The sequence below is a fragment of the Hyperoodon ampullatus genome (genome assembly GCF_949752795.1).
Source record: "Hyperoodon ampullatus genome assembly, chromosome: 10".
NCBI classification, from domain to species: Eukaryota; Metazoa; Chordata; class Mammalia; order Artiodactyla; family Ziphiidae; genus Hyperoodon; species Hyperoodon ampullatus.
In genome coordinates this window covers 32,467,562-32,495,148 of record NC_136923.1, presented here as the reverse complement: position 1 = coordinate 32,495,148, position 27,587 = coordinate 32,467,562, and the positions used below count along the sequence as shown (strand labels likewise).

Sequence of the window (27,587 nt, the reverse complement as noted above, 5' to 3'; positions counted from 1 at the left end):
AAGTTCAAAAAAGGCCATATAAAGAAACCCAATGGGGGCTTCCCTGGTGGCGCAGTGGTTGAGAGTCCGCCTGCCGATGCAGGGGAAACGGGTTCGTGCCCCGGTCTGGGAAGATCCCACATGCCGCGGAGCGGCTGGGCCCGTGAGCCATGGCCGCTGGGCCTGTGCGTCCGGAGCCTGTGCTCCGCAACGGGAGAGGCCACAACAGTGAGAGGCCCACATACCACAAAAAAAAAAAAAAAAGAAACCCAATGGGCAGAGTCACAGATGTAGAAAACAAACTTATGGTTACCGGGGGGTAAGGGGGAGGGAGGGATAAATTGAGAGATTGGGATTGATATATACACACTACTATATATAAGATAGATAACTAATAAGGACCTACAGGGAACTCTACTCAATACTCTGTAATGGCCTATATGGGAAAAGAATCTAAAAAAAAAGACTGAGTATGTGTATATGTATAACAAATTCACTTTGCTGTACACCTGAAACGAATGCAACATCGTAAACCAACTATACTCCAATAAAAATTTAAAGAAAAAGAAACTCAATGGATAAGAAAAAAGAAATACCTGCATAGCTTCAGCTATTCGCTCAACCAAACCCAAAACAACACCTTCCAAATCTTGAAAAGTAGGATAAAATTCCATTTTATCATCATCAAACATCAATTCCATCTTAAATATTGGCAGCCCTCGTTGATCTTCTTGGTCAAAGAGATTTACAAATCCTTCTACAGTTCTCGTTAAGAGCTCTTTTAGCTGCATGATGCCATAAGTTATTATTACTTTAGAAAGTACAAACTGAACCTTTAACTAAAATCAGTAACCTATTGCCTATAATTAATTCACTCTACCAATCCATTTAGTCCTGAAAATTATCTTCATTCAGCACAATATGTTCTTAATAAATATAGTCTAAAATAAATAGGACAATGTATACAAACTTTAATTTTTCTATAGAATATCAACAATCTTAAAATGGCAAACTCAGAATCTTCTACATCCTTTAGTAATTCTGTCCCTGGTACAGAAAAAGTTCCAGAAGACCCAACAATATAGTAAAGATTGAGGGGAGGAGAGGCCTGAAACCTGAGTTTGGGGGTGTCATGAGGTGACATGTATACGGGGCAAGGGACAGTAGTGTACTAGAGCTAGCTCCTACAATTATAATAGCCAATTGTTAAACATTCAAGAATTTTGTGAGCCAGATACTAAACTCTTGGATGCTTGAAAATCACCATGGTGGGAATATTTACCCCATGGAAATTGGCAAACACTACAAACCAGGGCTTTTTCTCCTGGGGTCAGATTTCCAGCACATCACTAGGTGAGAGTGAAGCCACTGGAACTTAGAAATGTGCACTATAAGTTACCAAAGTATGAATAATGCTTTCTTTTGCAGAAACAACTATTAGAAATTTAAGCAAGGTAGACAAACATATATCTAAATAATCTTCAAAACATTCCTCATCTCTTTACTTCTTATCATATAATCATAGTCCTCTTAAGAGGATAAAGGTAAAAAGGAAATCATGTATATTCGTTACAGTATTACATACCAGATATATATATATATATAAAAATTCCCTTTAAAAATGGCAAAATTTGGGCTTCCCTGGAGGCGCAGTGGTTGAGAATCTGCCTGCCAATGCAGGGGACACGGGTTCGAGCCCTGGTCTGGGAAGATCCCACATGCCACTGAGCAACTAGGCCCGTGAGCCATAACTACTGAGCCTGCGCGTCTGTAGCCTGTGCTCCGCAACAAGAGAGGCCGCGATAGTGAGAGGCCCGCGGACCGCGATGAAGAGTGGACCCCGCTTGCCGCAACTAGAGAAAGCCCTCGCACAGAAACGAAGACCCAACACAGCCAAAAATAAATATAAAAATAAATTAATTAATTTAAAAAAATACAGCAGGCTTGGAAGTCCTTCTACTTGTGTTTTAAAAAAAATAGCAAAATTCATGGAATCTTTGGAGGTCTTTACCAAAAGGAAAAGTTTTTATTCAAAACTATTTTTCTAGGATTACATTTCTACAATAGTAAAAATTCAAGGATCCCATAAAATAATTGTATAAAATTCATATTCTTTCTGTTTGTCGTTTAAAGACGATCAATAACGTTTCGAACCAAGATTTTACTGAGAACAAAACGAGAATCAATTAACTTGTAATTTCATAAGTTCAAAAATATGTTCAAAAATATGTTTAAGAAAAAAAAATGTCATGAAGAACATAGGGGTAAGACAGAAATAAAGACACAGACCTACTTGAGAACGGACTTGAGGATATGGGGAGGGGGAAGGGTAAGCTGTGACAAAGCGAAAGAGAGGCATGGACATATATACACTACCAAACGTAAGGTAGATAGATAGTGGGAAGCAGCCGCAGAGCACAGGGAGATCAGCTGGGTGCTTTGTGACCGCCTGGAGGGGTGGGATGGGGAGGGTGGGAGGGAGGGAGATGCATGAGGGAAGGGATATGGGAACAGATGTATATGTATGACTGATTCACTTTGTTATAAAGCAGAAACTAATAAAATAAATAAATAAATAAAAATAAAAAATAAAAAAAAGGGAGGGGATATGGGAACATATGTATATGTATAACTGATTAAATGTGTTATAAAACAGAAAAAAATAAATAAATAAATGTTCCATCTTCACAAGTGGTTTTAATACATAGTGAGTAATAATTTCTACTCTAAACTGTGTTGCTTCCAAATACGATTTTAGTGGATATATTGTCCTTTTTTCCCCCCCAATAATTATGGTTTGAATGCGGTAGATCCTGACAGGATGGAGATAATCTAGGTCTTCTGTAGTTACATCATTTAAAATTACAAAAAAAAAAAAAAAAAAATATGTTCACTAGGATAGTACTTTTGTTAATTTACTCCAATAAAGCTATAGATAATTAGCTTATAGCTTTTAAGCATGAATCCAGTAATCAATCATAATATTGACACATACTTTTAGCCTTACCTCTCATTTTATTTTTTATTTTTATTATTATTATTTTTAGATTTTATTTATTTATTGGCTGTGTTGGGTATTCATTGCTGCGCACGGGCTTTCTCTAGTCGCAGCACGTGGGGGCTACTCTTCGCTGTGTTGCACGGGCTTCTCACTGCGGTGGCTTCTTTTGTTGCGAAGCAGGGCTCTAGGCACACAGGCTTAGTAGTTGTGACTCACTGGCTCTAGAGCACAGGCTCAGTAGTTGTGGCGCACGGGCTTAGTTGCTCCGTGGCATGTGGGATCTTCCCAGACCAGGGCTCGAACCCATGTCCCCTTCATTGGCAGGCAGATTCTTAACCACTGCACCACCAGGGAAGCCCTTACCTCTCATTTTTAGGCTGCTTCCAGAAATAAAGCATTTTTCTGCTAAAGTTATTTAAACAAAATTATAGTAAAAGTCTTTCTTAATTTATTTCAAAATAATTATATAGTACTATATCTAAAGAAGATTTATTTAAAATACTAAAGTAACTTCAATAACATTATCATTTAAAATATACAAAACCTATTTACCTGATTTGACATAAGTGTGGAAACACAGTTATAAAATGCATCCAGTTTCTCAGGTTTAATGCCTTCTAGTGACTCCTTCTTGGTAAAGAGACTTATAACCTTTGGATACCAAGTGTTTATTATCTTCTCTTCTGCCTTTCTAGCTTGTTTTGATAAATCATTTTTCAGTGATTCACAATCAATTGGGCCTTTACCTCTATTTATGAAAAAAAATGATTTAAAGCAAACAATAGATATTGGTCATGATACAAAATTGTTGAAAAAAGTAAGATAAATTAAAAATTTTTTTAACCTAAGAAAAGTCCTGAGTATTTATCAATCAGTTTTTTAAATTATATAGTCAAAATATAAAGACTCAAGCAGGAGACATTCAAATTTTAAATGTTAATTAATAAATATGGGATTTTACCTAATTCCAGTTAAGTCTAGCAAAACGGTATTGGCAAATGTTGTATAACCAAGGTCCAATAACATTTTCATAGTTGGATGAACAATGTACAAACTAGCTAATATTTGATTTCTTGTCTGCAGATAGTTAGAATGCCAAAGCTTAGAATAATCCAGGTCTCTGGAAAAGCAAAACACCATATCAAACAGGATTCAAATGATACATTCTAAATTTTAGGAAATAATATTTATGACATGGAATTAGTATCAAAGTGAGAAGACTGGGGATTGAGAAGAGAGAAATGTACTCAGCAATGGGAAACTTAGGAGATAAGCATGTAATAAAAATACATCAAGATTTTGAGAGTTCATTATCTTTGGAGAGACCAGAGATCGTTTGTGGGTAAGGCAGGCTAATGGGCCAGACATGAGCTCTCTAACTTCCATTGTGCTCTGGCTCAGTTACCCTGGGTAGAGATAAACAAACTCAGTCCTTAGGATTGGGGAGAAGAGACGGAGAAATCTGTCTAGCATACTCCAAAGCTTACTTAAGGCCAAGTTGAGTTATACATCCATAAATGTTCCCACTAATTGCATAAGCAACAACTAGATAAGTTCAATGTAGAGGATACCTCTGGGGGAAAAAAAAAACAGTAGTACTATTTTTTTACATGTTTTCAAAACACTTTTGAGTTTCACAGTTGTAACCTTGAATGTAAGATCAGTTTATTTTCAATCTGTTATCAAAACCTAGATACAGTACTGTTTTATAAAAATTTTACTTACACAGGGGATTCAGGTAAAGGGCCTCCTTCATCTTCAAGCCATTTAACTGGAGGTCTCACAAGAACACTCCTCACTCAAAAAAAAAAAAAAAAAGTATATATATACATATATTTGATAGATAGATAGATAGATAGGTTAATACTTCTTGAAAATCTTTGCAAGACTTAACTGAAATCAAAGTTTCTAACTTTTGATAATGGATAGTACAGTTTAATATGAATCAAAATGAGTATAAGAAAAAAATCCCTTATGTGAAACAAAATCATGCTCTTGGTACTATTTTGGCCCTGCTTTGGAGGTGAATTCAGATACAGTAAAGCTTTAATAAGTCTCAGTTTTTCTCATCTTATCTATTCAAAGGTCACTGGCATGGCCACTTAAAAAAATTAATCCAATTTAAAACTGCAAAGGTTAAATCCCTAATAAATCTCCCCAAACACATTAATATTTTCTTACAATCCTGTAAATAGTATAACCATAAAGACAAAGTAAAAAACTAAAAAGCTATTAAGCACATAAAAATTACAAAAAGTACCCTTAAAAACAGTGTCCTTAAATTACAAAGATTTGACTAGGTTATAGGCTCAAAGTTAAAACTTTAAAAATATCTAAGAAATACATATAGCTAAACATATAATGTTCATTATTCATATTTCTACTTTCGATTGGGAGAGGTGGGGAAACAAGCAAGCTTGGCGTGTGTTAAATGTCACTTACCCAAATATCTCTTCATGCTTTTTTCAAAATCACTTGACACCTCATTTATGAGACTTTGAATGAGTTCTTCTCTTTCTTTCCCTTCCTTTAAAGACTCAGGTATCAGCATTAGCATGTGATCCAGCCATTCCTGCTGAATAGGTACTATGGGACTACTCTCTACACATTGTTTCAAATAAATATAGTTGAACTGAGAAAGTAATAAGAAAAAATTAAATGTTCTAAATGGTATAGTATTTCAATGATACATGTGAAATGTAGCATTTCAGAGTAAAAATATTATGAAAAATAACATGTTTTCAGAATAAAAATATTTTATCCAAAAGTACAACCTACAAAGAAACTACTTTATATTTTTATTTATGATGAATTCTCTCCAAATTAATGTTCTTAGTATACTCTTCACTTTCTCAAGGCAAAACAAACATCCTTAATCTAACTTACTATTCCTTCATTTAACAAATATTCATTAATTCAACAAATATTCAGGTATTGTTCCAAATGCGGAGGATATAGGAATAAACAAAACAGACAAAGCCCCACTCTCTTGGAGATACTATTCTGGTATAATAGCATCATAATGTAATTTCAAAAATTCTCCCATAACAATGAGTAGTCTGACAAAAATAGACATGAACAAATGGAAAGACAGTACTTGATCTTGGTAAAGATATTTTAACATCATGAAAATTTAAAGTTGTCCCAAAATCAATTTAATGCAATACCAATAAAAATATCTATACACATTTTTAAGAAACTAGACAAGTAGAGACTAAAGTTCAAGTGGAAAAATAAATAGCCAAGAAATCCCTGAGAAATAATATTTATAAGGAAGAACTATCCCTAGGAGACATTAAAACATACTATAAAGTCTCCGTGATGAGAATACTGTGGTACAGGTACATGAATAGACAGACCACTGGGAAAAAAAAAAAATTAGAAAGTCCAGAAATAGATTCAGTCCATAGGAAAATGTAGCATATGATAAATGTGGTACCCCAAATCACTGAAGCAAAGATAAAGATTTTAATAAATATTTCTGGGACAACTGGTTAGCCATTTGGAAAAAGATAAATTTAACACATATCTTCCAACATACACAAGAATAAATTCCAAATAGATCAGAAATTTAATTAAACTAAACAATAAAACTATACAAGGCCAGAAAAAAACTGATAAAATTCTTATAATTGAGCATAGGGGAAGACTTTATAACTATGATTCAAATTCCAGGTACAAAAAAGGAAAAAATGATTGACAAATTCTGACTACATAAAATTAAAATGTTTGCATGTTTTAAAAACATCATAATAAAAAAGGTCAAAAGACTACTGACAATCTGGGAGAAAATATTATAAAGCATATCTCAAATAAAGGGGAAAGAATGCTTAAAAATTTAGGAGATAAAAAAAAAAGAAAAATTTAGGAGATGGGTGAAACTTGAGGACATTATGCTAAATGAAATAGGCCAATGACAAAAAGATAAACACTTTATGATTCCACTTATATGAGGTATCTACAGTAGTCAAATTCATAAAACAGAAAATAGAATGCCACTTGCCAGGGACTAGGGGGAAAAGGAAATGGAGAGTTGTTGCATGAGTGTAGAGTTTCAGTTTTGCAATATGAAAATATTCTGGAGATTAGTTGCACAATGTGAAAATACTCAACAGCACTGAACAGTATACTTTATTTCTTTTTAAAAAAATATTTATTTATTTTTGGCTGTGTTGGGTCTTCGTTTCTGTGCGAGGACTTTCTCTACTTGCGGCAAGCGGGGTCCACTCTTCATCGCAGTGCGCGGGCCTCTCATTATCGCCGCCTCTCTTGTTGCGGAGCACAGGCTCCAGACGCGCAGGCTCAGTAGTTGTGGCTCACGGGCCTAGTTGCTCAGCGGCATGTGGGATCTTCCCAGACCAGGGCTCGAACCCGTGTCCCCTGCATTGGCAGGCAGATTCTCAACCACTGCGCCACCAGGGAAGCCTCTATTTATTTATTTTTAATTAATTAATTTATATATATTTTTGGCTGCATTGGGTCTTCATTGCTGCACACAGGCTTTCTCTAGTTGCCGTGGGCTACTCTTCATTGCGGTGTGCCGGCTGCTCATTGCGGTGGCTCCTCTTGTTGTGGAGCACGGGCTCTAGGCATGTGGGCTTCAGTAGTTGTGGCACATGGGCTCAGTAGTTGTGGCGCACAGACTTGGTTGCTCCACGGCATGTGGGATCTTCCAAGACCAGGGCTCGAACCTGTGTCCCCTGCATTGCCAGGCGGATTCTTAACCACTGAGCCACCAGGGAAGTCCTGAACAGTACATTTTAAAATAGTTAAGATGGTGGGACTTCCCTGGTGGTGCAGAGTAGGTTTTTCACATGTTATAGGTTAGCAATTTAAAAAGTTTATGTGTATTCTAGAATTTAACAAAATAAGTAAATATACTGTGGTTCATAAAAGCTAGGTTTCTGACTGTGAGAGAAGGGAGCAACAAATAAGGAAAGAGGGAAGACTAGAATGAACCCAGTGATATTAAATTGGAATAGGAGGCATAAGTGTAAACTCATGGTTTTTGAGATAGATAGACAGATGATAGAAGGAAGGATGGATGGATAGATAGATAGATAGATTATGTTTCCTCAAGGATGAATAAGAAAGTCCACGTTGGTGAAGCATAAAATATGATACAGAGCGTGGCGAGAGGAGAGGCAGGGGAATAGGTAGGAGTCATATTACAGAAAGCCTTGCATACACATTAAGATTTAATTCTGCATGTTATGGGAAGCCACTGATGGCTATCGTAGTCAAGGCGAAAGAGGAAGACCTGATCTAAGGCTAGGACAAAAAGAGGATTGATTGGAGAAATATTCGTAGCATTTGGGGACTAATTGTATGGCAGAGAGGGGGAAAAAGAAGTTAAGACTCAGGTGTTTTAAGCATGAGTGACTGGGTAAATAGTGGTAACTAGAAGAGAGAATAAGGAGGAAGAGACGTCTTATGGAAGAAGCTGATAAGTTCATTTTTTCTGACATGTTGAATTTGAGGTATTTGTGCATCAAAATCTATGGGAGTCATCAAAATATGGAAGGTACTTGAAATCAGAAGAGAATCATCCAGGAAGATTCAAGGAAAGAGAACAGTGGGCCACAGTCAGGCAGGGAAGCGAAACCCACGAAGATGACAGAGAAATAATATTTAGAGAACTAGAAAAATAAGTATAAGGGCATTTAAAAGGAAATGAATATTCAGCAGTATCAAAAATCAGCTGGAATTGTCACTATTTTTTATTTTAGCCAACTAATGGGTATGTAGTGATAACTCAGCACAGTTTTAATTTACATTTCCCTAATGGTTAATAATGTTGAGCATCTTTGACATGCTTATTTGCCATCCATATATCCTCTTTGGTAAAATGTCTAGTCATGTCTTTTACTCATTTTCTAATTGGATTTTTTGTTTTTATCCTGTTGAGTTTTGAGAGTTCTTAAATATTCTAGATACAAGTCCTTTGTTGGATATGTGATTTGTGAATATTTTCTTGCAGTATGTAGCATGTTTTTTCATCCTCTTAACAGAATCTTTCACCTAGCTATAGTTTTTAATTTTTTTTTTTTTTTTTTTTTTTTTTTTTTTTTTGCGGTACACGGGCCTCTCACTGTTGTGGCCTCTCCCGCTGCGGAGCACAGGCTCCGGACGCGCAGGCTCAGCGGCCATGGCTCACGGGCCCAGACGCTCCGGGGCATTTGGGATCTTCCCGGACCGGGGCACGCACCCGTGTCCCCTGCATCGGCAGGCGAACTCTCAACCACTGCGCCACCAGGGAAGCCCTTTAATTTTTTTTTTTTTTTTTTTTTTTTTGCGGTATGCGGGCCTCTCACTGTTGTGGCCTCTCCCGTTGCGGAGCACAGGCTCCGGACGCGCAGGCCCAGCGGCCATGGCTCACGGGTCCAGCCGCTCCGCGGCATGTGGGATCTTCCCAGACCGGGGCACGAACCCGTATCCCCTGCATCGGCAGGCCTTTAATTTTTATGAAATAAAATTTATTGGGTTTTTTATGGATTGTGCTTTTTATTTTTTGGCCATGCTGCGCAGCACGCAGCATCTTAGTTCCCCGAACATGGATCAAACTCATGCCCACTGCAATGGAAGTGCAGAGTCTTAACCACTGAACAGCCAGGGAAGTCCCGGACTGTGCTTTTTTAACTTGAGGTATAGTTGATTTACAATATATATTAGTTTCAGATGTACAACATAGTGATTCAAAATTTTTATAGATTATACTCCATTTAAAGTTATAAAATATAGGCTATATTCCCTGTGCTATACAATGTATCATTATAGCTTATTTATTTTATACATAGTAGTTTGTACCTCTTAATCCCCTACCCCTATCTTGCCCCTCCTCCCTTTCCTCTCCCCACTGGTAACCACTAGTTTTTTCTCTGTATGTGTGTCTGTTTCTGTTTTGTTATATTCCTTTGTTTTATTTTTTAGATTCCACATATAAATGATAACATACAGTATTTATCTTTCTCTGTCTGACTTATTTCTCTATGCATAATACTCTCCAGGTTTATCTTTGTTGTTGCAAATGGAAAATTTTCGTTCTTTCTTATGGCTGAGTTATTCCATTACATATATATGTATGTATATAAATTATATATATGTATATAAATTCACATCTTCCTTATCCACGTCTTGGTTTTTGTAAATAATGCTGTTGTGAACATTAGGGTGCATTTATCTTTTTGATTAGTGTTTTTGTTTTCTTTGGATATATACCCAGAAATGGAATGGCTGGGTCATATGTAGTTCTATTTTTAGTTTTTAGAGGGACCTCCACACTGTTTCCCATAGTGGCTGCACCAATTTATGTTCCCACCAACAGTGAACAAGGGCTCCCTTCTCTCTACATCCTCACCAACATTAGTTATTTGTGGTCATTTTTTTAAACATCTTTATTGGAGTATAATTGCTTTACAATGGTGTGTTAGTTTCTGCTTTATAACAAAGTGAATCAGCTATGCATATACATATATCCCCATATCTCCTCCCTCTTGCATCTCCCTCCCACCCTCCCTATCCCACCCCTCTAGGTGGTCACAGAGCACAGAGCTGATCTCCCTGTGCAATGCAGCTGCTTCCCACTAGCTATCTATCTTACATTTTGTAGTGTATATATGTCCATGCCACTCTCTCACTTCATCCCAGCTTACCCTTCCCCCACCCCGTGTCCTCAAGTCCATTCTCTGCATCTGCGTTTTTATTCCTGTCTTGATTACTGTAGCTTTGTAGTATCATCTGAAGTCAGGGAGCCTGATTCCTCCAGCTCTGTTTTTCTTTCTCAGCATTGCTTTGGCTACCTGCCCCAGTGATAAGAAGGTTGAAATAGCATATAGTGATGTAGCCAAAAGAGTTACCAAATAAAATAGCACTTACGAGAGAGATGTCTTCACATCTTCCCCTGACTGAGAACATGCTTTTCCTAACACACTGCTCCTATTCCTATAAAGCAGAAACTTTATTTTGCACAAACATGCAGGTATTCCAGATTAGGATAAAGGATAGACAAGGTATAGTAGCTATCGTTAAATATATACTCCTAAGCAGTGTCATTTTAAAATTGTTTTACCCTGCTTATCTCCCCTACCCTGTATCCTCCTCTCCTCTAATTTGGAGACACTCCATAAAAACTTTTCACTTTAAAGGTAGTTTGCCATCTCTCTACAGCTCACATCACTGTCTCCATTCACTGTGTATAGATGGCAGAACTTTTGAGGTGCACTGTTTAACTGTTAAAATAGTAACCACAACCTCATCAGGCCCAAAATGGAGCATAATGCATGGTACAAGGAATATTTATGTATTTTTGGAATTTTATAATATTTAGTAAGAGTATATGAAAGGATTGCTACTGTATCCAAATATATTGTTTCAATTTAGTCTATCCTGGATATGTACTAAAGGATGTTACCACAAGAGAAGAAAGCCTTCTACACAAAGTCTCTACAGATTTTGCTATTTTACTTTGTATGTGGATTTTTACTTTTGCCTAAACGCATTTATCCTTCATATCAATTATAACATCTGACACTATGTAGGAGCTAAAAATTTAGAGGGAGGAACATTATTTTCAAGATCTTCTTCAAGTCTCTTATGCATATAAGAGAAACCAATCGGCACCTGATACTCTCTGTCTAAATATGTTACTGGTAATATGTATTTTTCCCAGTGCCATTCATTTGGAATGTAATTGTTTTCTTCCTTTATTTTAAAAATGCTCCTTTTTAAGGTAAGCATCAGCCATGTTGTTTGTAGATCTTTTGAGCAACACTACATAAAATTATATTTAGTTGATTTAGCTATAGCAGTACAATGATTAGTAATATAAAAATTAACCTAAGGGGGGAAAAAAGATTGCTTTGGCTATTTGGGCTCTTTTGTGTTTCCATACAAATTGTGAAATTTTTTGTTCTAGTTCTTTGAAAAGTGCCATTGGTAGTTTGATAGGGATTGCACTGAATCTAGATTGCTTTGGGTAGTATAGTCATTTTCACATGTTGATTCTTCCAATCCAAGAATATGGTATATCTCTCCATCTGTTTGTATCATCTTTAATTTCTTATCAGTGTCTTATAGTTTTCTGCATACAGGTCTTTTGTCTCCCTAGGTAGGTTTATTCCTAGGTATGTTTATTCCTAGGTATTTTATTCTTTTTCTTGCAATGGTAAATGGGAGTGTTTCCTTAATTTCTCTTTCAGATTTTTCATCATTAGTGTATAGGAATGCAAGAGATTTCTGTGCATTAATTTTGTATCCTGCTACTTTACCAAATTCATTGATTAGCTCTAGTAGTTTTCTGGTAGCATCTTTAGGATTCTCTATGTATAGTATCATGTCATCTGCAAACAGTGACAGCTTTACTTCTTCTTTGCCAGTTTGGATTCCTTTTACTTCTCTTTCGTCTTGGATTGCTGTGGCTAAAACTTCCAAAACTATGTTGAAGAATAGTGGTTAGAGTGGACAACCTTGTCTTGTTCCTGATCTCAGAGGAAATGGTTTCAGTTTTTCACCATTAAGAACGATGTTGGCTGTGGGTTTGTCATATATGGCCTTTATTATGTTGAGGAAAGTTCCCTCTATGCCTGTGCTCTGGAGGGTTTTTATCATAAATGGTGTTGAATTTTGTCAAAAGCTTTTTCTGCATCTATTGAGATGATCATATGGTTTTTCTCCTTCAGTTTGTTAATATGGTGTATCACATTGATTGATTTGCATATACTGAAAAATCTTTGCATTCCTGGGATAAACCCCACTTGATCGTGGTGAATGATCCTTTGAATGTGCTGTTGGATTCTGTTTGCTAGTATTTGGTTGAGGATTTTTGCATCTATGTTCATCAGTGATAATGTCCTGTAGTTTTCTTTCTTTGTGACATCTTTGTCTGGTTTTGGTAACAGAGTGATGGTGGCCTCATAGAATGAGTTTGGGAATGTCCCTCCCTCTGCTATATTTTGGAGGAGTTTGAGAAGCATAGGTGTTAGCTCTTCTCTAAATGTTTCATAGAATTCGCCTGTGAAGCCTTTTGGTCCTGGGCTTTTGTTTGTTGGAAGATTTTTAATCACAGTCAGTGTTTCTGATTAGTCTGTTTATATTTTCTATTTCTTCCTGGTTCAGTCTCGGAAGGTTGTGCTTTTCTAAGAATTTGTCCATTTCTTCCAGGTTGTCCATTTTATTGGCATATAGTTGCTTGTAGTAATCACTCATGATCCTTTGTATTTCTGCAGTGTCAGTTGTTACTTCTCCTTTTTCATTTCTAATTCTATTGATCTGAGCCCTCTCCTTTTCTTGATGAGCCTGGCTAATTGTTTATCAATTTTGTTTATCTTCTCAAAGAACCAGCTTTTAGTTGTATTGATCTTTGCTGTTGTTTCCTTCATTTCTTTTTCATTTATTTCGGATCTGATCTTTATGATTTCTTTTCTTCTGCTAACTTTGTGTTATTTTTGTTCTTTCTCTAATTGCTTTAGGTGCAAGGGTGGGTTGTTTATTAGAGATGTTTCTTGTTTCTTGAGGTAGGACTGTATTGCTATAAACTTCCCTCTTAGAACTGCTTTTGCTGCAGCCCATAGGTTTTGGTCGTTGTGTTTTCCTTGTCATTTGTCTCTAGCTACTATTTGATTTCCTCTTTGATTTCTTCAGTGATCTCTTGCTAGTTAGTAGTGTATTGTTTAGCCTCCATGTGTTTGTATTTTTTACAGTTTTTTTCCTGTAATTAATATCTAGTCTCATAGTGTTGTGGTTGGAAGATACTTGATACGATTTCAATTTTCTTAAATTTACCAAGGCTTGATTTGTGACCCAAGATATGCTCTATCCTGGAGATTGTTCCGTGAGCACTTGAGAAGAAAATGTATTCTGTTGTTTTTGGATGGAATGTCCTATAAATATCAATTAAGCCCATCTTGTTTAATGTATCATTTAAAGCTTGTGTTTCCTTATTTATTTTCATTTTGGTTGATCTTTCCATTGGTGAAAGTGGGGTGTTAAAGTCCCCTACTATGATTGTGTTACTGTCAATTCCCCCTTTTATGGCTGTAAGCATTTGCCTTATGTACTGAGGTGCTCCTATGTTGGGTGCATAAATATTTACAATTGCTATATCTTCTTCTTGGATTGATCCCTTGATCATTATGTAGTGTCCTTCTTTGTCTCTTGAAATAGTCTTTATTTTAAAGTCTCTTTAGTCTGATATGAGAATTGCTACTCCAGCTTTCTTTTCATTTCCATTTGCATGGAATTTCTTTTTCCATTCCCTCACTTTCAGTCTGTATGTGTTCCTAGGTCTGAAGTGGGTCTCTTGTAGACAGCATATATATGGGTCTTGTTTTTGTATCCATTCAGCCAGTCGATGTCTTTTGGTTGGAGCATTTAATCCATTTACATTTAAGGTAGTTACCGATATGTATGTTCCTATTACCATTTTCTTAATTGTTTTGGGTTTGTTATTGTAGGTCTTTTCCTTCTCTTGTGTTTCCTGCCTAGAGAAGTTCCTTTAGCATTTGTTGTAAAGCTGGTTTGGTGGTGCTTAATTCTCTTAGCCTTTGCTTGTCTATAAAGGTTTTAATTTCTCCATCGAATCCAAATGAGATCCTTGCTGGGTAATCTTGGTCGTAAGTTTTTCCCTTTCATCACTTTAAATATGTCCCGCCACTCCCTTCTGGCTTGCAGAGTTTCTGGTGAAAGATCAGCTGTTAACCTTATGGGGATTCCCTTGTATGTTACTTGTTGTTTTTCCCTTGCTGCTTTTAATATTTTTTCTTTGTATTTAATTTTTGATAGTTTGATTAATATGTGTCTTGGTGTGTTTCTCCTTGGATTTATCCTGTATGGGACTCTCTGTGCTTCCTGGACTTGATTGACTGTTTCCTTTCCTATATTAGGGAAGTTTTCAACTACAATCCTTCAAATATTTTCTCAGTCCCTTTCTTTTTCTTTTCTTCTTCTGGGACCCCTATGATTTGAATGTTGGTGGGTTTAATGTTGTCCCAAAGGTCTGTGAGAATCTCCTCAATTCTCTTCATTCTTTTTCTTTATTCTGCTCTGCAGTAGTTATTTCCACTATTTTATCTTCCAGGTCACTTATCCGTTTTTCTGCCTCAATTATTCTGCTATTGATTCCTTCTAGAGAATTTTTAATTTCATTTATTGTGTTGTTCATCATTGTTCGTTTGCTCTTTAGTTCTTCTAGGTCCTCGTTAAACGTTTCTTGTATTTTCTCCATTCTATTTCCAAGATTTGGATCATTTTTACTATCATTACTCTGAATTCTTTTTCAGGTAGACTGCCTATTTCCTCTTCATTTCTTTGGTCTGGTGAGTTTTTACCTTGCTCCTTCATCTGTGTGTTTCTCTCTCTTCTCATTTTGCTTAACTTATTGTGTTTGGGGTCTCCTTTTCACAGACTTCAGGTTCGTAGTTCCCGTTTTTTGTGTCTGCCCCCAGTGGGTAAGGTTGGTTCAGTGGGTTGTGTAGGCTTCCTGGTGGAGGGGACTGGTACCTGTGTTCTGGTGGACGAGTCTGGATCTTGTCTTTCTGGTGGGCAGAGCCGAGTCCAGTGGTGTATTTTGGGGTGTCTGTGGCATTATTATGATTTTAGGCAGCCACTCTGCTAATGGGTGGCGTTGTGTTCCTGTCTTGCTAGTTGTTTGGCATAGTGTGTCCAGCACTGTAGCTTGCTGGTCATTGAGTGGAGCTGGGTCTTAGCGTTTAGATGGAGATCACTGGGAGAGCTTTCACCATTCGATATTACGTGGAGCCAGGAGGTCTCTGGTGGACCAATGTCCTGAACTCAGCTCTCCCACCTCAGAGACACAGGCCTGACAGCCAACCGGAGCACCAAGACCCTGTCAGCCACATGGCAACAACAACTCTGTCAATATGTCTTCATCAACCAAATGAGCAATGCCAATGTGGGACCCAGGACCATTCACTCGGTGGAAGAATTCCGGGTTTAGGCAGGGGACCAGCAGAGTGCAGGTGATATCTGGATATTGCTTGACACTTCACAGACTGTTCTCAATGGATTTCCCTTCTTTGCTGAGCTTCAAAGCTTCCAAGATCTTGGGAGCTGGGAAGTGAAAGGCAGAGGGAGGGAGCGCAGGGCAGGAGCAGCCCCTAGGCATTTGCCCATGGGAGTGGCTGCCTCTGTGGTCTTTTTGATGGTAGCCATTTTGACAGGTGTGAGGTGATATCTCATTGTGGTTTTTGTTTGCATTTCTCTGATGAATGAATGATAAATGAATGTTGAGCATCTTTTCATGTGCTTGTTAGTCATCTGTATATCTTCTTTGGAAAAATGTCTATTCAGGTCTTCTGCCCATTTTTTAATTGGGTTGTTTGTTTTTTTGACATTAAGTTAGTTGTATGAGCTGTTTATATACCTTGGATACTAACCCTTTATCAGTCATATGATTTGCAAATATTTTCTCTCATTCAGTAGGTTGTCTTTTCATTTTGTGGATGGTTTTGCTGTGCAAAAGCTTTCAAGTTTAATTACGTCCCATTCATTTATTTTTGCTTTCTTTGCCTTAGGAGACCGATCCAAAAAAAAATATTCCTACAATTTATGTCAAAAAGTATTCTGCCTATGTTATCTTCTAGGAGTTTTATGGTTTCCAATCTTACATTTAGGTCCTTAATATGGATTGTGCTTTTGATGTCACATCTAAGAATTCTTGGCCAAGTCCTAGATTTTCTTCCAGAAGTTTCTAAATAGTTTGGTTTTCCATTTAAATCTATGATCAATTTTTAGTTAATTTTTGTACAAGATGCAAAGTTCAGGCTGACGTTTGGGGGTTTTGTTGTTTATTTCTTTTGTTACTTTATGGTTGTCCTAATGCTCCACCACATTTGTTGAAAAGATTATCCTTTTTCCATTGAACTGATTTTTGCATCTTTGTCAAAAATCAGTCGGCTGGGGCTTCCCTGGTGGCACAGCGGTTGGAAGTCCGCCTGCCGATGCAGGGGACACGGGTTCGTGCCCCGGTCTGGGAAGATCCCACATGCCACGGAGCGGCTGGGCCCGTGAGCCATGGCCGCTGAGCCTGCGCATCGGGAGCCTGTGCTCCACAACGGGAGAGGCCACAACAGTGAGAGGCCTGCGTACCGCAAAAAAAAAAAAAAAAAAAAAAAAAATCAGTTGGCTGTAGCTGAGTGTGTCTATTTCTGAGTCATCTATTCTGTTCTACTGATACATGTGTTCAATTATTTAAAAGTAAAAAGTTTTTAAAAGTCAGTTGAAGGTCTAGTGAGAGAAATATTGAAAAAATATCCCTTGGGTTTGGCAACTAGTGGTCATTGGTGACATTAATGATGAAGTGGTGGAGTTCCTAGAAGCCAGATTGCCAGGGCAATGGGTTTAAGAGTGAATTACTGTTTCATACCCAGCTACCTATTTTAGATTGTAAGACACTAAAGGCAAAAACTATGGGGGAAGAATGAGGATGCTAAACACATACACATAAAAATATCTTGCAGTTCACCCAGCCTCACATTAAATATTTATAAATGTTTTGGGGTTGTTTTATATCAGTTCTTACATCTAGTAATGAGGCAAATCCACAGCCAAAGTCTCCGGAAAAGTTGGGAAGCAGAGGGAGGAGGAGGAGGAGGAGTATTTTAAAAAGACAAAAGGGCTTCCCTGGTGGTGCAGTGGTTGAGAGTCCGCCTGCCTACGCGGGGGACATGGGTTCATGCCCTGGTCCAGGAGTATCCCACATGCCACAGAGCAGCTGGGCCCATGAGCCACGGCCGCTGAGCCTGCATGTCCGGAGCCTGTGCTCCGCAATGGGAGAGGCCACGGCGGTGAAAGGCCTGCGTACCGCAAAAAAAAATAAATAAATAAAAAATAAATAAATAATAAAAAATAAAAAAATAAAAATAAAAAGACAAAAACCTTGGATTAGCTAAAATGAGGTTCTTCCAAAGATCCGCAGTCAGTAGGAAGGTATCCTTAGCTCCCTATCCCGTTAGGGAAATTCAAGAGCTCTGGAAAGCCTGTACCCCCATGTGGTAACATGCTGCATAAATTCTTCTTTTGTGTAACCAGCTCCATAACTTTCCATATCCTTTGCTGTTAAGGAAATTTTACATGTTTTCATCTTTCCAACAATCACATCACAGTCCCATGTTGTCACTCATGCGGTCAGTGTCCTTTTTTTTTTTTTAATCTCTATCATCTAGCATGTGGGTAGCACACAATGGATTCAAAATAAGCAGTCATCATTATATCAACATCAAGACAATGAAAAGGGAGATGCATTTTCCTTTATAACTACCACTTTGAATATTTTTTTCAGTTCTTTGGAATAAAAACAAAAATGTTTACAATTAATCCTCAAATAATGAATAGCAACAAAAATGTAACTCTTAAAACCTGTTTTGTCAGGTCTTCCCTGGTGGCTCAGTGGTTAAGAATCCGCCTGCTAATGCAGGGGACACGGGTTCGAGCCCTGGTCCAGGAAGATCCTACATGCTGCGGAGCAACTAAGCCCATGCACCACTACTACTGAGCCTGTGCTCTAGAGCCCGCGAGCCACAACTACGGAGCCTGTGTGCCACAACTACTGAAGCCTGTGTGCCTAGAGCCCAAGCTCTGCAACAAGAGAAGCCACCACAATAAGAAGCCACGCACTGCAACAAAGAGTAGCCCCTGCTCTCTGCAACTAGATAAAGCCCATGTGCAGCAATGAAGACCCAATGCAGCCAAAAATAAATAAATAAATAAATAAAACCTGTGTTGTCATCATGGCACGCTTGTTCCTTTGGCAGAGAAAATAATCTGTTTCTAAATTTCTTTCTTCTCTAGGATGGAATTTAGCAGGTGGTCTTAGAAGGAGCTACTCTGTAACAATTTGTTTGAACATTTTCAAAAGCAAGAAATATAAAAAATTGAACTCACTCCTTTCTTTTTAATTTCACTGGTCATCTGTCAAAAGCGAACAAACAAGACATAATTAAATCAAGAAGAAAATTTTTAAAGTAATTAAAAAATTTTTTAAATCAAGAATATAAATAGTTTTAAATATATGTATTATTCTTTAAAAAATACTAGTTACATTGAGACTGATTTAAAATAGTATAAAGATATACTTTTTAAAGAGAAAATATAAACCTACAGTTGGAGGATAATCTGGCTCTGGTGATGAAGGTGTTCTTTTATCCAATGTTCTGTCTAAATTTCTTTTGGCTCCTTCAATTCTGAAATTTATAGTTAGAAAAATGTATGACTCTCTTGAATATAACATTAAGATATATTATTAAAACATTACAATTTGAACATTTTTTTCAACTATACTTGAAGAAGAGATATTCGAGAGTTCTTTATCTTACTGAATTTTCTGTAAGAAATAAATCTCAATTGCCATTATCAATGAGTCCTAATATTCAAATTATTCATACATAATATAAAAGGAGACTATAATTAATAATCAATAATGTTCAATTATAACATGACAATTTTTAAGTTAATCCTGATGCATGTGGGCCCTTATGTATGTGTTATCTCTGTTCAAATGCTACAGTGTCAGAGAAGACTTCCCTTACCCCTTATATTAAGTAGCACTTCCTTCGCTGTCCATCCCTTTTATCCTCACTTCCTTGTTTCATAGTACTTACCACCATTTGACATACTATATGTTGTAGACCGTTTTATTCATTGCCTTATCCCAATGCTCAGAATAGTACCTGGTACATAGTAGGTGCTCAATAAACAGTTGTGAATGTAGGAATTTATCATCCATAAAATATAATTTCTTCTTTAAATAAAATTATATCATCGTATAATCTGTTCATCTGTCACCAAATACTTACTGAATGTTTATATTCTGCAAGATACCCTACTAGGTTTTATTAAAACATGGCAGCAACAAGTTTCAAGGAATTTATAAACTGAAAGGGTAGGAAGATAAGATCAGAGTGCCATATAAAAAGTATGGGACCCTGATGGTTCAAAGGAGGGACAAGTTCACTTCCACCTGAAGGTATCTTTGAAGGTTATGTGAACAAGTTAGCATTTGCAATAAGCTTGAAATGAAGAAGAGGATCTCAGTTGGAGATGTGGCTTTCCTGAGCAGATGGATCTGAAAAGATAAAGACCCTAAGAAACAGGAAGACAAGGGAACAATCAAAGGCAAAAATTGAAAATAAGGAGTTGTCCAATCTGCCCAGAAGTTATGGAACCAGATGGAGATAAGTTTGGAGAAGTGGACTGGAATATCTAGCTAAGGGTCTCAAATAGCAAGCTTTTTTATTAGTAGACAATGGGGAGCCACTAAGAGTTTTTAAGCATGAGAAAATTTTTAGGAAGACAAATCTACCAGTTTGTAAAGGCTGAATACACTAGAAGAGACGGCCAAAGCAGAAAGTATACAAGGGAAAGAAAAGAGACTTAAGAAAGAAGATTGAAGGATGCCAAGCGTGACAGGAATGAGGAAGAACAACTGAAGGAGGCAAAGGAGACATGGTCAGAGGCAAAAGGATAACTAAAAGGAATTTGAAGGAAAGGATGGCCACCAGAACCATAAAAGCATAAACTAGTAAATGCCATAAAGACAAAGATCATGTCTGTTTTGCTCACTGCTCCATCCATAGCACTTAGATAGTGTCCATCAAGGTCAATAAACATCTGTAGAATGAATGATCAGAATAGTGGATTTGGAAAAGATTCTGCATATCTAGTTCAGTACTTTACTTAATGCATGAATACTCTCAAAAATTTCAAGTTGTACCCCAGGATGGGTGAGGGGAGATGACACTCATCACTTTCTGAGGTAGCTCAATTTATTGTCAGCTAGATCATATTCTTAGAAATAAATTTCTTGAGTTGTATCCTTTTAAATTCTATTCTCTGGAGCTATATAAAAAAGTCATATTCCTCTTCTTTGTTACCCTTCCAAAACTTAGTAATACCTATCCAGTTCCTTTGACCATTCCTGTCAATAAAAGTTACCATTTATGGTGAGTTTATGATGTTCTAGGCATTGGCTTAAGATCTTTATATGCATGGATCTCATTTAACTCTCACAGAAATCCTAAGAGGTAACCACTATTATAATATTATCCCCATCTTACAGATAGGAAGATGAGGGTAAGTAAAGTTACCTGACTTGCCAAATTCACATTAATAAGCTGTAGAGATGGGATATGAACCAGGCCTGTCTAAACTCCTCCCCATTAAGCAAATCTGTTCCTTTCAAAATAGGTAGTTTCAAAATTCCTCACTCTCCTTGGTAGCTGTAATAGTTTAGCAACATCCCTCTTACAGTGTGACCCCAGAATTCCAGATGTTGCTTGACCAATGGAGGGTGAAAATTTTCTCTCCCACATTCTAGACATTCTTCATTTATTAAAAGAGACTAAGACTGAATTAGCTTTTATGAGTAGCCTCATTTCCCTGTTGTGCCTTACTAAGCCTGACTAAATCAAAATGAAAACACGATGACACAAAACCTATGGGACGCAGCAAAAGCAGTTTTAAGAGGGAAGTTTATAGCAATATAATCTCACCTCAGGAAAAAAGAAAAATCTCAAATAAACAATCTAACCCTACACTTAAAACAACTAGAGAAAGAAGAACAAAGAAAACCCAAAGTCAGTAGAAGGAAAGACATCTTAAAGATCAGAGCAGAAATAAATGAAATAGAAATGAAGAAAACAATAGCAAACATCAATAAAACTAAAAGCTGGTTCTTTGAGAAGATAAATAAAATTAATAAACCCTTAGCCAGTCTCATCAAGAAAAAAAGGTAGAGGACGCAAATCAATAAAATTGGAAATGAAACAGGAGAAATCACAACTGACACTGCAGAAATACAAAGGATTATAAGACACTACTATGAAAAACTATATGCCAATAAAATGGACTACCATGAAGAAATGGACAAACTCTTGGAAAGGTACAATTTTCCAAGACTGACCAGGAAAAATTAGAAAATATAAACAAACCTATCACAAGTAATGAAATTGAAACCATAATTTAAAATCTTACAACAAACAAAAGTCCAGGACCAGATGTCTTCACAGGTGAATTCTATCAAATATTTAGAGGAGAGCTAACACCGATCCTTCTCAAACTCTTCCAAAAAATTGCAGAGGGAGAAACACTCCCAGATTCGTTCTACAAAGCCACCATCACCCTAATACCAAAACCAGAAGAAGATATCAAAAAAAAGATTAAAGACCAATATCACTGATGAACATAGATGCAAAAATCCTGAACAAAATACTAGCAAACAGAATCCAACAACACATTAAAAGGATCATACACCATGATCAAGTGGGATTTATCCCAGGGATGCAAGGATTTTTCAATATACGCAAATAAGTCAATGTGATACACCACATTAACAAATAAAGGAATAAAAACCATATGATCATCTCAATAGATGCAGAAAAAGCTTTCAACACCCATTTATGATAAAAATTCTGCAGAAAATGGGCATGGGGGAACCTACCTCAACATAATAAAGGCCATATATGACAAACCCACAGAGAGCATCATACTCAATGGTGAAAAACTGAAAGCATTTCCCCTAAGATCAGGAACAAGACAAGGATGTCCACTATCGCCACTCTCTTCAACATAGCTTTGGAAATCCTAGCCACAGCAATCAGAGAAGAAAAAGAAACAAAGGGAATCCAAATTGGAAAAGAAGAAGTAAGACTGTCACTGTTTGCTGATGATGTGATACTATACATAGATAATCCTAAAGATGCCACCAGAAAACTACTACAACTAATAAATGAATTTGGTAAGGTTTCAGTATTCAAAATTAAGTCACAGAAATCTCTGGCATTCCTATACACCAACAACGAAAAATCAGGAAGAGAAAATAAGGAAACACTCCCATTTACCACTGTAACAAAAAGAATAAAAAACCTAGGAATAAACCTGCCTAAGGTGGCAAAAGACTTGTACTCAGAAAACTATAAAACACTGATGAAAAAAATCAAAGATGACATAAATAGACGGAGAATATACCATGTTCTTGGATTGGAAGAATCAACATTGTGAAAATGACTATACTACCCAAAGCAATCTATAGATTCAATGCAATCCCTATCAAACTACCAATGGCATTCTTCACAGAAGTAGAACAAAAAATTTTACATTTTGCATGGAAACACAAAAGACCCCAAATAGCCAAAGCAATCTTGAGAAAGAAAAATGGAGTTGGAGGAATCAGGCTCCCTGACTTCAAACTATACCACAAAGCTACAGTAATCAAGACACTATGGTACTAGCACAAAACAGAAATATAGGTCAATGGTACAAGATAGAATGCCCAGAGATAAACCCATGCACATATGGGCACCTAATTTATGACAAAGGACGCAAAAACATACAATGGAGAAAAGACAGCCTCTTCAATAAGTGGTGCTGGGAAAACTGGACAGCTACATGTAAAGGAATGAAATTAGAATACTCCCTAACACCATACACAAAAATAAACTCCAAATGGATTAAAGACTTAATAAGACCAGACACTATAAAACTCTTAGAGGAAAATATAGGAAAAACACTCTTTGACATAAACCACAGGAAGATTCTTTTTGTGTGTGTGGTATGCGGGCCTCTCACTGTTGTGGCCTCTCCCGCTGTGGAGCACAGGCTCCGATGCGTAGGCTCAGCGGCCATGGCTCACGGGCCCAGCTGCTCCGTGTTATGTGGGATCTTCCTGGACCGGGTTACGAACCCGTGTCCCCTGCATTGGCAGGCGGACTCTCAACCACTGCGCCACCTGGGAAGCCTCAGCAAGATCTTTTTTGACCCACCTTCTAGAGTAACAGAAATAAAAACAAAAATAAACAAGTGGGTCTTAAAAGCTTTTGCACAGCAAAGGAAACCATCAACAAGACCAAAAGACAACCCTCAGAATTGGAGAAAAACATTTAGAGAAGAGCTAACACCCATCCTTCTCAAACTCTTCCAAACAATTTCAGAGGAAGGAACACTCCCAAACTCATTCTACGAGGCCACCATCACCTTGATACCAAAACCAGGCAAGGATGTCACAAAGAAAGAAAACTACAGGCCAATAATACTGATCAACATAGATGCAAAAATCCTCAACAAAATATTAGCAAACAGAATCCAACAGCACATTAAAAGGATCATACACCATGATCAAGTGGGGTTTATTCCAGGAATGCAAGGATTCTTCAATATACGCAAATCAATCAATGTGATACACCATATTAACAAACTGAAGGAGAAAAACCATATGATCATCTCAATAGATGCAGAGAAAGCTTTCGACAAAATTCAACACACATTTATGATAAAAACCCTCCAAACAGTAGGCACAGAGGGAACTTTCCTCAACATAATAAAGGCCATATATGACAAACCTACAGCCAACATTGTCCTCAATGGTGAAAAACTGAAACCATTTCCACTAAGATCAGGAACAAGACAAGGCTGCCCACTCTCACCACTCTTATTCAACCTAGTTTTGGAAGTTTTAGCCTCAGCAATCAGAGAAGAAAAGGAAATAAAAGGAATCCAAATTGGAAAAGAAGAAGTAAAGCTGTCACTGTTTGCAGATGACATGATACTATACATAGAGAATCCTAAAGATGCTACCAGAAAACTACTAGAGCTAATCAATGAATTTGGTAAAGTAGCAGGATACAAAATTAATGCACAGAAATCTCTGGCATTCCTGTACACTAATGATGAAAAATCTGAAAATGAAATCAAGAAAACACTCCCATTTACCACTGCAACAAAAAGAATAAAATATCTAGGAATAAACCTACCTAAGGAGACAAAAGACCTGTATGCAGAAAATTATAAGACACTGATGAAAGAAATTAAAGATGATACAAGTAGATGGAGAGATATACCATGCTCCTGGATTGGAAGAATCAATATTGTGAAAATGACTCTACTACCCAAAGCAATCTACAGATTCAATGCAATCCCTATCAAACTACCACTGGCATTTTTCACAGAACTAGAACAAAAAATTTCAAAATTTGTTTGGAAAAACAAAAGACCCCGAATAGCCAAAGCAATCTTGAGAACGAAAAACGGAGCTGGAGGAATCAGGCTCCCTGACTTCAGACTATACTACAAAGCTACAGTGATCAAGACAGTGTGGTACTGGCACAAAAACAGAAAGATAGATCAATGGAACAGGATAGAAAGCCCAGAGATAAACCCACACACATATGGTCAACTTATCTTTGATAAAGGAGGCAGGAATGTACAGTGGAGAAAGGACAGCCTCTTCAATAAGTGGTGCTGGGAAAACTGGACAGGGACATGTAAAAGTATGAGATTAGATCACTCCCTAACACCATACACAAAAATAAGCTCAAAATGGATTAAAGACCTAAATGTAAGGCCAGAAACTATCAAACTCTTAGAGGAAAACATAGGCAGAACACTCTATGACATAAATCACAGCAAGATACTTTTGGACCCACCTCCTAGAGAAATGGAAATAAAAACAAAGATAAACAAATGGGACCTAATGAAACTTCAAAGCTTTTGCACAGCAAAGGAAACCATAAACAAGACCAAAAGACAACCCTCAGAATGGGAGAAAATATTTGCAAATGAAGCAACTGACAAAGGATTAATCTCCAAAATTTATAAGCAGCTCATGCAGCTCAATAGCAAAAAAACAACCAACCCAATCCAAAAATGGGCAGAAGACTTAAATAGGCATTTCTCCAAAGAAGATATACAGACTGCCAACAAACACATGAAAGAATGCTCAACATCATTAATCATTAGAGAAATGCAAATCAAAACTACAATGAGATATCATCTCACACCAGTCAGAATGGCCATCATCAAGAAATCTAGAAACAATAAATGCTGGAGAGGGTGTGGAGAAAAGGGAACACTCTTGCACTGCTGGTGGGAATGTGAATTGGTACAGCCACTATGGAGAACAGTATGGAGGTTCCTTAAAAAACTAAAAATAGAATTACCATATGACCCAGCAATCCCACTACTAGGCATATACCCTGAGAAAACCATAATTCAAAAAGAGACATGTACCAAAATGTTCATTGCAGCTCTATTCACAATAGTCCGGAGATGGAAACAACCTAAGTGTCCATCATCGGATGAATGGATAAAGAAGATGTGGCACATATATACAATGGAATATTACTCAGCCATAAAAAGAAACGAAACTGAGCTATTTGTAATGAGGTGGATAGACCTAGAGTCTGTCATACAGAGTGAAGTAAGTCAGAAAGAGAAAGACAAATACCGTATGCTAACACATATATATGGAATTAAAAAAAAATGTCATGAAGAACTTAGGGGTAAAACGGAAATAAAGACACAGACCTACTTGAGAATGGAGTTGAGGATATGGGGGGGGGGAAGGGTAAGCTGTGACAAAGCGAAAGAGAGGCATGGACATATATACACTACCAAACGTAAGGTAGATAGATAGTGGGAAGCAGCCGCAGAGCACAGGGAGATCAGCTGGGTGCTTTGTGACCGCCTGGAGGAGTGGGATGGGGAGGGTGGGAGGGAGGGAGATGCATGAGGAAAGAGATGTGGGAACAGATGTATATGTATGACTGATTCACTTTGTTATAAAGCAGAAACTAATAAAAAAATTAAATTATTAAAAAAAAAGAATGGGAGAAAATATTTGCAAATGAAACAACAGACAAAGGATTAATCTCCAAAATATACAAACAGCTCATGGAGCTCAATATCAAAAAAACAAAAAATCCAATTGAAAAATGGGTGGAAGACCTAAATAAACATTTCACCAAGGAAGACATACAGATGGCCAAGAAGCACATGAAAAGATGTTCAACGTCACTAATTATCAGAGAAATGCAAATCAAAACTACAATGAGGTTTTTTTTTTTTTTTTTAACATCTGTACCTTTTTTTTTTAACATCTTTATTGGACTATAATTGCTTTACAATGGTGTGTTAGTTTCCGCTTTATAACAAAGTGAATCAGTTATACATATACATATGTCCCCATATCTCTTCCCTCTTGCATCACCCTCCCTCCCACTTTCCCTTTCCCACCCCTCTAGGTGGTCACAAAGCACCGAGCTGATCTCCATGGGCTATGCAGCTGCTTCCCACTAGCTATCTATTATACGTTTGGTAGTGTATATATGTCCATGCCACTCTCTCACTTTGTCCCAGCTTACCCTTCACCCTCCCTGTATCCTCAAGTCCATTCTCTAGTAGGTCTGTGTCTTTATTCCCATCTTGCCCCTAAGTTCTTCATGACCTTTTTTTTGTTGTTTAGATTCCATATATATATGTTAGCATATAGTATTTGTTTTTCTCTTTCTGACTTACTTCACTTTGTATGACAGACTCTAGGTCCATCCACCCCACTACAAATAACTCAATTTCGTTTCTTTTTATGGCAGAATAATATTTCATTGTATATATGTGGCACACCTTCTTTATCCATTCATCTGTCAGTGGACACTTAGGTTGCTTCCATGTCCTGGCTATTGTAAACAGAGCTGCAATGAACATTGTGGTACATGACTCTTTTTGAATTATGGTTTTCTCAGGGTATATACCCAGTAGTGGGATTGCTGGGTCATATGGTAATTCTATTTTTAGTTTTTTAAGGAACCTCCATACTGTTCTCCAT

General features: G+C 37.2%; 1 protein-coding gene across 1 annotated transcript in view; it reads right to left on the bottom strand.

Moving 5' to 3' along the window:
• DNAH12 (dynein axonemal heavy chain 12) overlaps positions 1-27,587 on the bottom strand; it is a gene marked incomplete at its 3' end in the record, with an annotated part of 226,000 nt that overhangs the window by 184,048 nt on the left and 14,365 nt on the right. The window contains exons 3-9 of the mRNA XM_079713687.1: positions 19,095-19,176; positions 18,878-18,904; positions 5,423-5,612; positions 4,706-4,778; positions 3,942-4,100; positions 3,533-3,728; positions 576-764 (exon numbers count right to left, since the gene is read on the bottom strand). Of these exons, the coding sequence (XP_079569813.1) occupies positions 576-764; positions 3,533-3,728; positions 3,942-4,100; positions 4,706-4,778; positions 5,423-5,612; positions 18,878-18,904; positions 19,095-19,176 (916 nt within the window). The remainder of the gene's footprint in view (positions 1-575; positions 765-3,532; positions 3,729-3,941; positions 4,101-4,705; positions 4,779-5,422; positions 5,613-18,877; positions 18,905-19,094; positions 19,177-27,587) is intronic.